At 53.4% G+C, this 14,015-nt stretch overlaps 1 protein-coding gene across 4 annotated transcripts in view; it reads left to right on the top strand.

Moving 5' to 3' along the window:
- The first annotated feature begins 2,844 nt into the window (after positions 1-2,844).
- The window catches only part of PTCH1 (patched 1), a 68,323-nt gene continuing 57,152 nt past the window's right edge, over positions 2,845-14,015 (top strand). The window contains exons 1-2 of one of the 4 annotated variants that reach the window (XM_077148707.1): positions 2,845-2,924; positions 13,074-13,266. In XM_077148707.1, coding sequence (XP_077004822.1) covers positions 2,922-2,924; positions 13,074-13,266 — 196 coding nt within the window. In that variant the 5' untranslated portion in view covers positions 2,845-2,921. Of the gene's footprint in view, positions 2,925-11,201; positions 11,409-12,215; positions 12,367-13,073; positions 13,267-13,794; positions 13,918-14,015 lie in introns of those variants that run through there. The other 3 variants (XM_077148706.1, XM_077148710.1, XM_077148708.1) reach the window with 3 other exon arrangements.

Raw genomic sequence — 14,015 nt, 5'->3', positions numbered from 1 at the left:
CCCATGCCAAGTGGTTTATCAGTCCGGGCAGAGATGAAGTGGTTCCGCAGACTTGGATGACATATAAGCACATTTAGAAGGGCTGAAGGCAGCTGTTGGATAAGAGAGAGCCCGCCCTGGTCCGGGGTCTCAGAGACAGTCCAGAAGGTAAGAATATAAGACCACTGGGTCCCAAGATAGAACACATGTCACTTACTTGTTGATTTACCTCTTCTAGTGTCTGAGAGTGGATGGGAAGCTTTGATATAATTTGTAGAAGACTGATTTCCGAGGAAGGAAAAGAGGGGCTGGTTTCGCTTGGGAAAAAAGGGATTTCCAGGGGATACCCCTCCTGCCTGACTTTTTAGGGTCCATCACCAAAATTTTTCTCTCCCTGCCCGACTGTACCCCCTCGGCCCCCATTGCCAACCATTTGCTCTCAAACCCAGCTTGTCTTTGTTCCCAGCTGTAAAAAGCCTTTGGATGAAATAGGACTAAGATCAACATACTCTTACTACAACTCCCAGTTCAAACTAACAGGTCATGTGTACCAGCAAGATCACACACATACACATAAATAGATACTTTGTAATCTTTCCGTCCTGCAGTATTTGGGCAAGCAGATGGGCCTGAAGCCTGAAGCTTGCAACTTAATGAATGGATGATTGACTGGGTCCCTAAAAGCCATTTTTTTAGACTACCAGCACATGCATTCGGACCCACAGAACCCAGGTCTGGTCTCCATTATCAGCCTTGGCCACCACTCAAGGAGCATGTAGCCAGGTGGGCTCACAGGAAGAGTCTCGACTTTCCTTAGGAAAAGAAAAGTCCACAGGCGCTACTGTAATTTTCCCCACGAAACTAGCACACTTAGCAAATTTATATTGTACTGTTTTTAATGTCCTCTGCTAAATTGTTTCTCTTCTTGCTTATCCCCTTTGTCTTGACACGGTGGACCACTCTATTTGGTGATGGATTTATGTGTTCCTCTTCTTTGCTGACAAAACCTGTCCCCAAGTTTACAGTAGGGACTGAATACGGTCCTTTGATAAGACAACAAAATATAGGGGAACGTGTTGCTGAAGAAAATATCACTGGTTTGTTTTGCTTGTTTTAAAATTATCGTGATTCTTAGGATCCAAGCTCAGTTAATGCCCATTTCAGTCCATTTTTTACTGGAGCCAGTTGGTATGAAATGACTTTCTGGACCAGCCAAATACACAGAGCTGCCCTAGCATTCCAATGTCTAATTACTTAATGTGTTTCAAAGACAAACACTCTGGAAATTCAAATGACCCTATATTAAGGAATGACATGTCATCTGTGGGGGAGGGAGATAAATTGTAATTCTTAGGATTATGCTTTAAAAAATAATAATACACACAGACGCGTGCACATGCACCTCTAATCATACATATTGTCAGCCCAGAACTCAGTAAGAAAAAAAATAACTGGCTTTATTTGAAGAGGAGAGTTAACTCTTGGTAATGTCAGTAAATCTTCTCCCTTCCCCTGCTCTTGTGTCTATAGTTCATCTTTATTCCTAATGCAGTCCATTTAAAACAGCACCTCTTCAGCTGTGTGTAAAACATAGTCTAGACTGCTGGACTGAGCAGGTAAAACGTTCAACATTGTTAGCAAGGTCTCTCCTGAAAAGGACGTTTCCATTTAGGGCAAGACGCTCAGCGCCGGCCTCCTAGGGCCCACAACCACCTCCATCTAACCCAATCACCCAAGCTGGCCGCGTATGGGAAGGCAGCGTGGGTGGGAGCTTTTGGGTGGCATACCCCAAAAACCACAGTAATTGGAAGGGAAAAGAAGCAAATATCAATTAGTGATTCCTCAGCCAGCTACCCATCTTGGTTTCCAAGAGACTCCACCTTGGTCTCTTCAGAAGTCGCAGCTGCGCAAGGAACTCCGACACAAATGACAGAGATCCGCATACATCTCGCTGTATTGAACATCCCCCCGGGGTGGCTCTTGTTATCTGCCCGGCTTCCCTGGCTCTCTGCCTCCCTGTCAGCCTGTGGGCCTGTCAACCAGAATGCTCCCAGCTTCTCAGGCTTCCGTGGGAATGAGAGCAGGAAAGGGCTTTGAAAATCGAGAAAGATGGTGCTCTTCTGCAGTCCTCTGGGCACCCCTCATTTCCCTGAGCGCTGGGGGTGCTGAAAATGAGCTTCCCTACTCCCCCTTCACAGCCCCCGCTCCCCGCTTCCCCCCCCCCCCGCATTCCCCGGCTCTGGCAAGATGGATAAATGTTAGCAAATAATGTGATGGGGGCGGTGGTGAGGGAGGAAGGTGGGGAAGGCGAAAGAGCGAGCGGAGACCCCCCGCCCAGCGGCCCCCCGCAGACAGGCCGCGGGGGGCGGGAAGGGGGCAGCCGGGGCTCGCCGGAGCTCGCTGGGCCGGGCGCCTCCCAGGAAGGCGGGGAGGGGAGCGCCTGTTTACCCAGGAGGGCTGTGCTGATAGCACGTTCCTCGAGTTTACTTTGCTTTCCTTGAGTTTATTGTAAAGGGGTAAAGTTTTCGGATCCGTCACGTGACCCTGACAGGTCCTGCCTATGGCGCAGCAGACCACCCACGCCGAGGGCCATGGAACTGCTTAATAGAAACAGGCTTGTAATTGTGAGTCCGCGCTGCACTCCGCCGAAAGCCTCCGGCGGCCCAGCGCGCCGGGGTTTTTACACTTTCCGTTCCTTTTGTAAAGACGGAGGAGGAGGAGGAGAAGACGAAGACGAAGAAGAAGAAAAAGAAGACGGACTGGGAAGACAAAGAGACCCGCAGCGACAAGGCAAGGGGGAGACGAGGGAAGACGGGGAGAAGACGGAGGAGCGGAGGACAAGGAAAGGGGGGCAAGGAAAAAAAAAGGGAATTGATGTGAAATCCCAGCCCAGCGTCCGCGCGATCGGCACCCGCGCTCCCGGCAGGGCTTGACGGCCGGCTATGGTGAGTGCAGCCGGGCGCCGCCGCCGCCGCCGCCGCCGCCACCGAGACCTCGCGGGCGTGCGCCCCGGGCGTCCTGGCGCGGAGGCAACGGGTCGGGGATGCCCCGCGGCGCGGATCGTGGCGCGGGAACCCGCCGTGGGACCCGAGGGGCGGGCCGCGCGCGGGGGCCGGCACTGGGGTGGGCTGCGCCGCCGGGACGCGGAGCGGGTCCCGCGCCTCCACGCTTCCTCGCACGCTCCGGGGCCTCCACCCCCCACCCCCATCCCCCGAGGCGGGCCCCGCGGGCGGGAGGGGGGCTGGCTGCAGCGCGCCTGGGCCGGGGAACGGCTCCGGGGGGGAATTCTCACGGAGGGGGTCGCCTCGGATCCCATTTTCACGCTTGAAAGGGTCGTCACCTTGGTTTCCGCTCATCAGCCTGGTGGTGGCTACTGACTCGCAAGTGGAGGCAGAGCTGGTGATGGAAGGGCTGATGCGGAGAGAGTGACAGCGCCGGGGGGAGAGTGGGGGGCTTGGAGAGAGAGAGAGCGCGCGCGCACACCGAGCAAGACCTCGCTTCTTGGTGGCGCTTCGTGGAGCACCAGCTGGAGGTGATGGGCGCACGCCCCTCACATCCATATCCAGCACTCTCGGCGCCCCAGCACGCACGCCTGGTTGGGTGGGACACCCTGAGCTAGGAGAAGCACCTTACCCAGAGGTCAGACTCCTCCCCCTGCTCCTGTCGTTGGTGGAGAAAAAGGGCCAACGGGGCTTTCTGCGTTCAGGAAGGGACCACCGGTAGAAGAGAGGTATCTGTTGACTCTTGCACCACGGATTCGTACATACTCGTGCTTGATACCCATTAAATGCTCAGACCGCTTTGAGTGCCGCCTGCGGGAAGCCCCGAGGTGGGTTGAACTGTTCAAACCCTAGTAGACCCGGGCCCAAAACTGGGACCACAGGATCTCCAGAGACTGAAACTCTGGGGTGATAAATGCCAAATCTCCGCCTTTAAAAATTCATGTTTAGAATGACGCCTAGCATGTGCATAAGCACTAAGACCAAAGTTTTCTGATCTTAATTTCCATTGCCTAAGAAGAACCATATGGTTGGTTGTCTATGGAAGACGTCCAGAGACCCCCTATATTCTTAGACCTGGGAGAGGTCCTTCCTTCCTCCCTGGGGAGGAGAAATATATAATAACTTGACATAAACAATAAAGAGCCACAACTATAACAATGTATAATATGTTATAGTTGGATAACTAAGGTTTTGAACCACAACAATAGTCCTTTTTCATAATTGTGTGTGTGTGCGAAGTTTGTTATTGTAGTTGTTTGGCTTCAGCAGTGCAACATGCAATTAATTGCCTCTACAAAGAAAGGCAGTGCTTTCTAGTGTCATCTCTGTAACTGTAAGTTATTATTTCTGGGTGGTAGCTTGGATAAACCCTTTGCCTCAGGTGCATTGTGTACCATGTTGTAGAACAAGGGGCTTTCAGTTGTGACTTTGTGTGTGTTCCACTTGTCATCCAGCTTCCTTCCACAGGGTGCAAAATGCCATTGAGTCCATGATCTTTTAAAATTAAAATGTTGCATTAAGGTGAACACCAGCAAGCCTGCCATCTAATGTGCCAGTTTTCAATTTGGGGTATTAGCTTCATTTCAAACTCATCGTGAAAAGTGTATCTAATTTCTAGTTATAATCTAGTCATAATCTGACAAGCTAGTTGAATAGGAGTTAGCACCACTTGAAATTATTTTTGTGAAAAGAAAAAAAGGCTGCTCTGCAAATTGTGTTCGATTTTCTACAGATAGAAAAACTGACAATACAAATCAATATGGATTAAAATATCTGTCTCATTTCTCTCTCCCTCTCTCCCTCTCTCTCTTTCTCTCATACACACACACACACACACACACACCTTTTATTTTCTCCCGCCTCTGCCACAGTGTATAAAGCCTATTGAGACATGTAGGCGTGATGTGTAAACCGGATTAGCAGTATGAAAGAAAGACACACAATAAGCTGGAATTGTTTTACTTCCCTTTCATTTCTCATGCCTATATCTCTAATAAATTTGTTGCTCCAGCAGTGGGTCAAAGGGATCATGTTGCTCAGTTTCTTTTTCATGCAGGACCCAATGACAGAGATCATTGAAATGAATGGCATGCCTTCTGCCAAATGCAAAGCTTGATATAGATATATTAGACAGGGAGATAGAGATGAGGAGCGAGAGGAGAGAGAGAGTGAGAGAGAGAGAGATTGAGAGAAAAATGTTCAAATTCTGGGTCTTTCCAGAATACATCTCTATTCAGTAGAATAAAGCAATGTGGTTAAGAAGATATTTAGAGAAGGGAGAAAATCAGTACAAGGGTCAACGCCATGTTTTCTTTCAAGTTCCTTGTAGGCTCTGAACAGTCTCTCTGCAGTTGAATACCAGTCGCTTTTGGTACTGCATAAAACCTAATTCCCCTTTCAAGCTACTATTTGAACGTGGAGTAATAAATGTGAAGATTTCTGGGACCTTTCAGGACATCTCCCCTCCAGTCCCCCTCCTCCTAGCTCACTTATAAGCTCAAAAAATGCCAGTGCTCCTGGGTTGGTTCTGTGGACCCTCATTTACTCCTTTGTAGAGTTGGGAGCAGCTTCCCATTAAAGGAGATCAGGGGTAATTAGCAGCATTATTTTGACAAGTTGGCTTGAGCTGTTCCCTTTCCTCCAATCCTGGGGAGGGGGGGATGAGAGGAGGAGACAGAAGGAGGAAGGGAGAAGGGAGAGAAGTCATGCCCAGTGGTTTTATATTCTGTGGCTGCTGAGTCTGTTTTTTCCTTCCCCCACCTCCGACTAATTTTCTGCCATCACCTTTTAAGTAAATACAAAAGTTGCCAATGAGAAAATAATAAAGCATTCTCAGGAAGCCAAGAAAGTGTGGATGGTGGCATACTGGCTACAGCTAAGTCAAGACTCTACTTTTATCCATTCAAGGTATCTGCTTTGAGCTGCTCAAGCCCTGGCCCATCACTCACACCCTGAACCCTAGGCTCCCCATCCATAAATAGAATAATATACAAAATCCCCAACTCCTCTCTCCATCCCACCCTCTCAACATTAATACTGTGGGATTATTAAGTAATGCTTGTAATTCTTTGCATTTCTGGAAGAGAGTATTAAACTCAGTAAACAAAATGAAAACATGGCCCAAGGGTCAAATAACCAGGCTACATTTACCCCTTCATTCATTATACCCTGCAAAAAATAACTGTTCCATTGAATTTTAAGACTCATTTGGTTTTGTCTGAAACCAGTGAAAAGTTAAATTTCACTGTGGTTTTTCATAACTCCACCAGTTCTGGCTCCCACAACCACTTATCATTGGAACATCCAAACACAAAGGGCAGATGTTTTATTTCAGTGTCATCTTATCACTTGGATAATCGGATGTCAAATTTTTTTAGATGTGTGTGGGGTGGATATTTGAAGTATTGAAACAGAAAAAGGGAGGAAATATGAAGGAATCCAGAGGGTTGAAGGAATCTATTTTTAAAGCTACAGGCTCCAGGAAAGACTTGGATCATGATGGGGAGGGGGGAAAATGACAATTTATGCCCCGAGATGAACTTTATTAGGAAAGAAGAAATGGGAAAAATCAGCTCTTTCTTCAAGGAGGCAGGCAACTCCTGCTGGTTGATAAGGCCCCAAGCTCTCAGGAGGGGAGCTAAGCCACAGAAAGGCCATTAAAGGGACCCTCTTCCCAGCAGACACCTTAGGCAGGCCTGGCTCCTCCAATCAGCACCATATCAGGTCTGTGGGATCCTTGTGGTTAGTTGAAGTTAACAAACCCGGTGTGGTGCTGCGGTCCCCTGCTCAGGGCATGCATATTAAAGCCAACAATGCTTACAAATGTAAATAAGGCCAGATTGATTAGGGACAACATTATCGCTGGGAATGTCGCACTCGCATGCATCAGCAATGAGGCAAATTGGGGGCGGCCTCAGCCCTGACCACCCAAGTCGAGCAGGCTTTTTACACTAGCTCCTCTTCCCTTTCTTAAAACCTTACAGAAACAAGGCCAATTAGATCCTCAAAGTAATTCATCTCTGCGTATGAAAAAAAGCAGACCACAGGGGAAGCGGCGGGTGGGGGGTGGAGAGATTAAGATAGCGCTTGTTAGAGCCCATGCTCGGGATTGCGTTCTGGAACCAATGGGTAGAATTTACAGGCCGAGACCATTGTCTGCAATTCTGAAAAGTTAACCTATCAAACAGCGGGCAAGAGGGCTCTGGGCGCTGAAAACCTCGCGGATCAATGTTCAAAACGTTTGGGAATTAAGTCAAACCGAGGGGAATGAGTCCGAGTGGGAAAAGCTTTGCCATTAAAATGGTGCACATAAAGCAGTAGCCAGAACAGGAGTACCTGAAGCTGCCTGCGCGGATTTAAACGTTGCTACGATTTGTACATAGCCTAAAATTTCATGCTAGAATTCCATAATCCAAGTAGGGGCACTGAGATTCCTATAAATAAAAGGCTGGGAGGAAAAGCTGATCTTTTGGTTTAAAACATTGTAAAGAAATTTGAAAAGATGAACATAGTAACGTATCCGTGGGGTACCTGGTGTGAAGCTACGGCTATTACCCCCAAGTCTTTAAAAAACAATTTCCAACAGCAAGCACGAAGTGGCCTGACTTCAAAAGTTTGCAGAAATCGTTCAGGAAGAAAAATTAGAATAATAAATCGCCCTTCCTGCTTTATGTTATTTATCAAACGTAATAAGGATTAGGATTTTGCTCAAAGGTTAAACTGACTACGTGTCGAGCCCGACCTTCCTGCAATATTATTTATTAATGCCGTGTCATTTAAATTGCACCGTGCTTGTTTTCCCTTCAGGGTTTTAGCAGACCTTTCCAAGAGCCGGCACACAAAATCACGTGTTCCTTGGAGTCAGGGGTTTTGAATTTCCGCGCTGCTCCGGTACTCGAGTCCTCCTCCTGCTCCCGGAACACCCCCCAGATACTTCTAATCTCTTTGTCTCTCTTTATTCTCCAGGACACCCAGGGTAACCGGGAAGGAGAAAAAGGTAGAGGGAATGAGGCGAGGCTGACGAGGGAAGGGTAGATGGGTGAGAAAGAAAAAGGGTTAGAAGGAAAAGATGAAGGGAAAGGAAAGGAAAGCAAATAGGGAGGAGGGAACCGTAGGCTGAAGGAGAGGGAGGAAGGAAGGGGGCGGGGTGGGCTGGCGGACAGGCCCCCTGCGGGAGCCGCGTGGGCCGCCCCGGTGGCCCGCGCGCCCCGCTGCAGCCCTGCGCGGGCCGGGGCCGGCAATGCGGGGCCGCTGAATGGGAAGGACCAGAGCGCGCAGCTATTGGCCAGCCGCGGGGGGGCTGGGCAAGCTTTGGGCGACGTAAGGGGGCCGGACTGCCTTCAGGAATGTACTACGGCGTGTTCCGCACGTCCATCGGTGCAGGCGGGCGCGCGCCTCGCCCAGGCTCCAGGGAGTCCCGGCTGGAGCAGCCGGCCCAGCGCACCGACTCTTCCTGCCTGCTTGGCTTGGACCTCGGGCGCGGGGAGTCCAAGAACCCGAGCGCGCGCGCGCACCCGTACACACACGCGCGCGCACAGGCCTCCCGGCCGCCGAGGCGGCGACTAACGCGCGGGCTCTGCCCCGGGTCACGTGGCCCGCGGACTCCGCCTCCTCCCCCGCTCCACCCCCTTTCTCTCCATCTGGGTTTCTTTCTTTCCTTTCCTTTCCTTTCTTTCTTCTTTTTTTTTCAATGAACACACACCGTGTGCATCTTAAAGCTATACTGCTCCATTTCACGGCCTCAGTTGGCTCCTCGCTGCCGCGGATTTCTTTGCAGTTCAAACTTAAATTTTGCAGTTTAGAGATAAAAAGAAAGAAAAACGATTGAAACGAGGTATGATTCAGGGATCTGGCCCCTACCACAGGGAGGAATTGAATAACTTGCGAACGTAAGAAAAACAAAATCCACCAGCTCGAAAAAAATTATTTTAATGTAAAGCGGAGCTGTTTAGACAGTTTGATTTGTCTCTGGCCCCAGGATCCACCCCCAAAGGGTCCCGGGCTTTCTTCCCCAATGGGAAGTGAATCCCCGGACTATATTGGTGACAGTGGCCGCAAGGTTGGGACAAGTCCTCGCGATCAGCGCACAATTTGTTTCGAATGAAGAATCCAACATCATAGCCTTTATTCTCCCCTGGTACGTTGCGCTACTACTAAATATAACAGGATGGCTACGGTTTTTGTAAAAATCCGTTTAAAACTGACTTTCAATAAATAAGGACATGAGACTGGCGAAAAAAAAAAGATGGGAGATGACTCCGAATGAACCGCAAATAACCAGGGCAAGGTTTCTGTCCTCAGAAAAACAACTGCGTTTCTCTGGGCTTTTGAAAGGATTCTGTTGTTTCTCCTTTTATTTATGTTACATTTAAGATTCAAATAAAAAGCGCCTCTGCCTTCACAAGACTGCTTCGGGTGTCTGGATTCAACGTTTATACAACAGGGACTCCGGACTCCTTCAAACCAGGGTTGTGTGGTCGTGGGGTTTTCCGGGGGTTTGGGGTGGGGAAGCGGGCTCTTTGGGAGGCGGGCAATTTTAAGAAAGGGGGCTTTTCTCAATGTCCTCATTTTCCTCTTTAACTTCCCATTTTGTTTATCTTAATGCGAGGCGTTTTTCCCTGCGAGAGTCTAAGTCTTCCCTTTAGTTATAAAAGAAAAGAGAAGAAGGGGGAAAAAAAATCTGGCACACACTGGTGCACTATCCGCCACCCTGTCATTATCGGCGCAGGCCTGGGAATTCAAGCCGGACCTCCCAGTATCTGCTGCAGCTTGAGGCCAGGGTGCCTCTGAAAGGGTTTTCTTTGAGGAATTTCAGAAATTGTTTAAGCGCTTAAAAAAATATTACATTTTTCCCGTGTCTGTCGCGAAGCAAATACGAGTGTGTGTGTGTGTGTGTGTGCGCGCGCGCGCTAGTGTGTGCGCGCAAAAGGCGACTCACAAAAAGAAGACACTGTTGAAAAGAAAAGGAATAAGAAAGAAGGGAGGGGGGTGCATTCCTTAATGGAAGTATTGCATGCGAGAAGGTTGGCGCTCTCGGAGGCTCCCCCTGAAGCCGGGGATGCACACACTGGGGTTGCCTACCTGGGTGGTCTCTCTACTTTGGTGAGCTGTTGCTAAGCAGCTAATAATAGTCATGTTTGCTGAGTAATTTCTGCCCTCCGCGAGCCAATCGCGTCGCAGAAACCCAAGCCATCTGACAGCCCCGGGGGCGGGAGCTCCAGCCTTTTTCTCTTTCGCTCGCTCTTTCCCCCTCCACCCCCTCCCCTCCTCCTCCTCTTTCTCCAAATGGAGAGAGTTCTTTTTTTTCTTCTTCCATCTCATCTATTGAATCAAGGAGCTGCTGCGGCCGCTGCCCGCTGCACACACACAGAGCGGAGTCCTCAGGTCCCGGGAGCGAGAGAGGCGCGCTGCACGGGGGCAGAATGGTCCAGCGAGTCGGCGAGGAGCACAAGAAAGCAGAGTCCGGGACCAAGCAGCCACCGCGAACCCAGCAGCCAGAGCCCGAGCAGCCCCAGAAGCCCGAGCAACAGCTTCAGGAGCCGCCACGGCCAGCAGCAGCAGCAGCAGCAGGAGCACCGGCAGCAGCAACAGCAGCAGCAGCAACCTCGAGAGCAGCAGCAGCCGCGGGAGCAGCAGCAGCGACGGTGGCGGCGGCTGCCCCCGCCCGGCAGCGCTGAGAGCCGCCGGGCAGCCCCGGACCCCGCGGCGGCCGCGGCAATCCTGCGCTTGTCCTCCCCAGCAGCTGGGGCGACCCGGGAGACGCCGAGGGAGTCAGCCCCGCCGGCGGGAGCGGCGGGGTTTTGCTCGTGCTTTCTGCAGTGAAGGGGTCGAGGTGCTGGGTCGAGGGGCGGGTTGGGGGCCGCAAGGAGCCACCGCGGAGCGCCGGAGGGACAGGTTCGCCCCGCGCGCCAGCTCTCGCCCTCCCGCGAACTGGATGTGGGCAGCGGCGGCCGCAGAGACCTCGGGACCCCCGCGCAATGTGGCAATGGAAGGCGCAGGGGCTGACTCCCCGGCAGCGGCCGCGGCCGCAGCGACAGCAGCGCCCGCCGTGTGAGCCGGAGAAGCAGGTCTGTCAGCCCGAGCGCGAGCAGCCGGGGGCCAGCAGCGTCCTCGCGAGCCGAGCGCCTGGGCGCGCTGGGAGCTCGCAGCGGCGGCAGCAGCAGCGCGCCGGGCAGCCCGGGAAGCCTCGGTCCCCGCGGCGGCGGCGGCGGCGGCGGCAACATGGCCTCGGCTGGTAACGCCGCGGAGCCCCAGGACCGCGGCGGCGGATGCAGTGGTACTCCCGACCGACCGGCCGGCGGTGGCGGCGGCGGCGGCGGGAGGCGCAGACGGACCGGGGGGCTGCGCCGCACCGCCGCGCCGGACCGGGACTATCTGCACCGGCCCAGCTACTGCGACGCCGCCTTCGCTCTGGAGCAGATTTCCAAGGTGCATTTCAGACTCTCTTCTCCTCCCACTCTCTTTTCCCTCCTCTTCCTCTTTGGGACGCCCCCGCCACACACACACGCACGCACGCACGCACACACACACACACACCCCTCCAGCAAAAGAAGTAGACAAGTGGGGATTGAAAAATTCAAACCCTCCCTCCGGTCTTGGGAGGAAAGGGCTGTCTGAGGGCCACAGGGGGTGGAGGTGTGTGTGTGTGTGTGTGTGTGTGTGTGTGCGCGCGCGCGCGCGTGTACACGCGCCCTCCCCGGCGTTCCTTTCTGGAAAACTGGAAAGCGATCCACAGTCGACCACCTCGAGGGCAGCCGCGGAACTGCCCTGCCCCCGTGCCCCTGCCCCTGCCCCCCTCCTGCTGCACCCCTGCCACTATTTGCAGCCTAAACCCCTGTAAAGCCACATTTCTTAACATCTTGAAGGGGGAGGCGGAGTGGAGGGAGGCGGAGAGAGGAAGGGGGGGAGGGAGCTGAAATAAAGGTGGTTTCCTTTTTTGGCAGCCGGTTTTGCTTTTGTCGAGCATGAATCTCTGCTCCCTTAAAAATTATCTTCGGGAGAGGGCATCCCCCCTCTTCTTTGACGGTTTTTGAGCCGCCTATTCTCAAAGCCTGGGGAGAAAGGGAACGTTGTAAACAAATTGCCACCTTAAATCCGCAGTGCGGGTCTATGGAGCGGCCGGGTTCATTGTGTTTACGAGGCTCGTTGAAATGTGTGGAATCCGGGGAAGGCAAGCACCCAGACGGGGGCCCGCCGGGCCCGGGGTCGCGGCCAGCGCGGGGGAAACGCCGCCGCCGGGAGGAACCAGCGCCCCGCCAGGACCCCCGCCTGCATCGGCCTGGGCCCTTCCCCAGGGCACTCGGGTGGTTTTTTACGTTTAACCAGAAGGGAAGGGAGAGGAGGGAAAGATCCATGTGGCTGCCCTCTTCCGATCACAAATATTGTCGTAAGTTGGAGATGGCTGCCCCACTTCCTAATTCAGCTCACACAGCCGCATGGAAATGCATCGCGAGTGAGCTCCGGTCGCCGCGCTCACCACGTGGATCCTCGTTTGCTACCACGCCGGGCGGGGGGTTTAGATGCGGGAACCCGCAATACATTGTTAACAAAGCGCGCTCACCCCCCTGCCCCCGGTCCCTGCCGGGGCACCCCGAGCTGGTGATGGCTGGAGCAGGATCTACTGGGAAGGGGAACTGGGTTGGCTTGTTCTTAAAAACTGGGCTCCACCCGCAGGGATTATGTACCCCCATCCCTCTTCCCTAACCCAGGGTAAATATTGCCAGTGTTAAGCGATTTCGCTTCTCTCTTCCTCGGCTTCCTCCTCCGGGTGTCCTGTCCATCCTAGGCCCCCAAGTCACGCTTAGGGATGCTGCGCCGGACGTGCGTGGGGGTGCCCCTCCTGTCGCCGAGATGCAGCTCCCACGCTGCAGCCGGATTTATAATTTATGACCAGCCCCCCTCCCACCCACCCCCGCCACGCCGCTCGCGTTACCTCGGGCCGGACTGGGTTCCAGCCCCGAGGGCGAGTCGCTGCGTCGCAGCCGCCCGAGGCCAGGGCCGTCGGGGGATCCTCGGGCGGGTGTGTGCGACCGGGCGTGGGTGCGCGCGCGGGGACTCTCCAGCACTCACTCCTCACTTCTGCTTCGTCCCTAGGGGAAGGCTACTGGCCGGAAAGCGCCGCTGTGGCTGAGAGCGAAGTTTCAGAGACTCTTATTTAAACTGGGTTGTTACATTCAAAAAAACTGCGGCAAGTTTTTGGTTGTGGGCCTCCTCATATTTGGGGCCTTCGCTGTAGGATTAAAGGCAGCTAATCTCGAGACCAACGTGGAGGAGCTGTGGGTGGAAGGTAAGATACTCAGCGCTGGCTGCTGCGCCCTTCTTTCCCCCAGTCCCCAGTCCCCAGTCCCCCTTCCCTGCCTTTCAGTTGATAAAGATATTTACCAGAATACACCTAGAGCCTTTCAGTAAAGAGAGAAAAACCCTTGCCCACACCAGGGGGAATTGTTTATTGTTTGGGCGCCTGGCTAGGAGCCAGGCCCGCCCGACAAAGGCCGCGCTGTAATCTACTCGGGGCGCTGCGCTCTGCTAGGTGTTGTGGGAGAGAGTGGCGAGGGCGGGCTGGCGGGGGCGCAGGGCCCCTCTGCGGGACGGACCACTCCGCACGGCCGGGGGTCCCCCGGGCCTGGGCCCGCCAGGGTTCGGCTGGTGCAGCGCCCCAAGACGCGGCTAGGGTGAAGGGCTCTTGCGTCTTGGGTCTCCTCCTCAGCTTCATTCCCTCCCCCGCCCCCACCCACCTCGTCCAAACAGAAAGGAATGGGGTGGAAGAAAAAAGCCACCCCTCCGGCTGGAAGGAGTGCGCGCGCCTCCGGCGGCCGCGGCCGCTGCGCTTGGGGAGGGCGGAGGGGCGGGCGGAGCGCCGGCCTGCGGAGGCGGCTGCGTGTGTGGTCCTGTTTTTGGACGGCTTTCAACTCTGGGGGAAAAAAACATTTGTCTCAAGGTACAAAAAAAAAAAGGGTGTGTTGGGGGGGAGGAGTTGAAAAAAATAGTAAAGCAGACTGGAACGCATGTTTGCAAAGTAGATTAATGTTTCCTCGC

The sequence above is a fragment of the Tamandua tetradactyla genome, chromosome 2, assembly GCF_023851605.1.
Source record: "Tamandua tetradactyla isolate mTamTet1 chromosome 2, mTamTet1.pri, whole genome shotgun sequence".
In the NCBI taxonomy this organism is placed as follows: domain Eukaryota; kingdom Metazoa; phylum Chordata; class Mammalia; order Pilosa; family Myrmecophagidae; genus Tamandua; species Tamandua tetradactyla.
The sequence above is the reverse complement of the archived record's forward strand: the minus strand, read 5'-3'. Positions and strand labels throughout refer to the sequence as shown.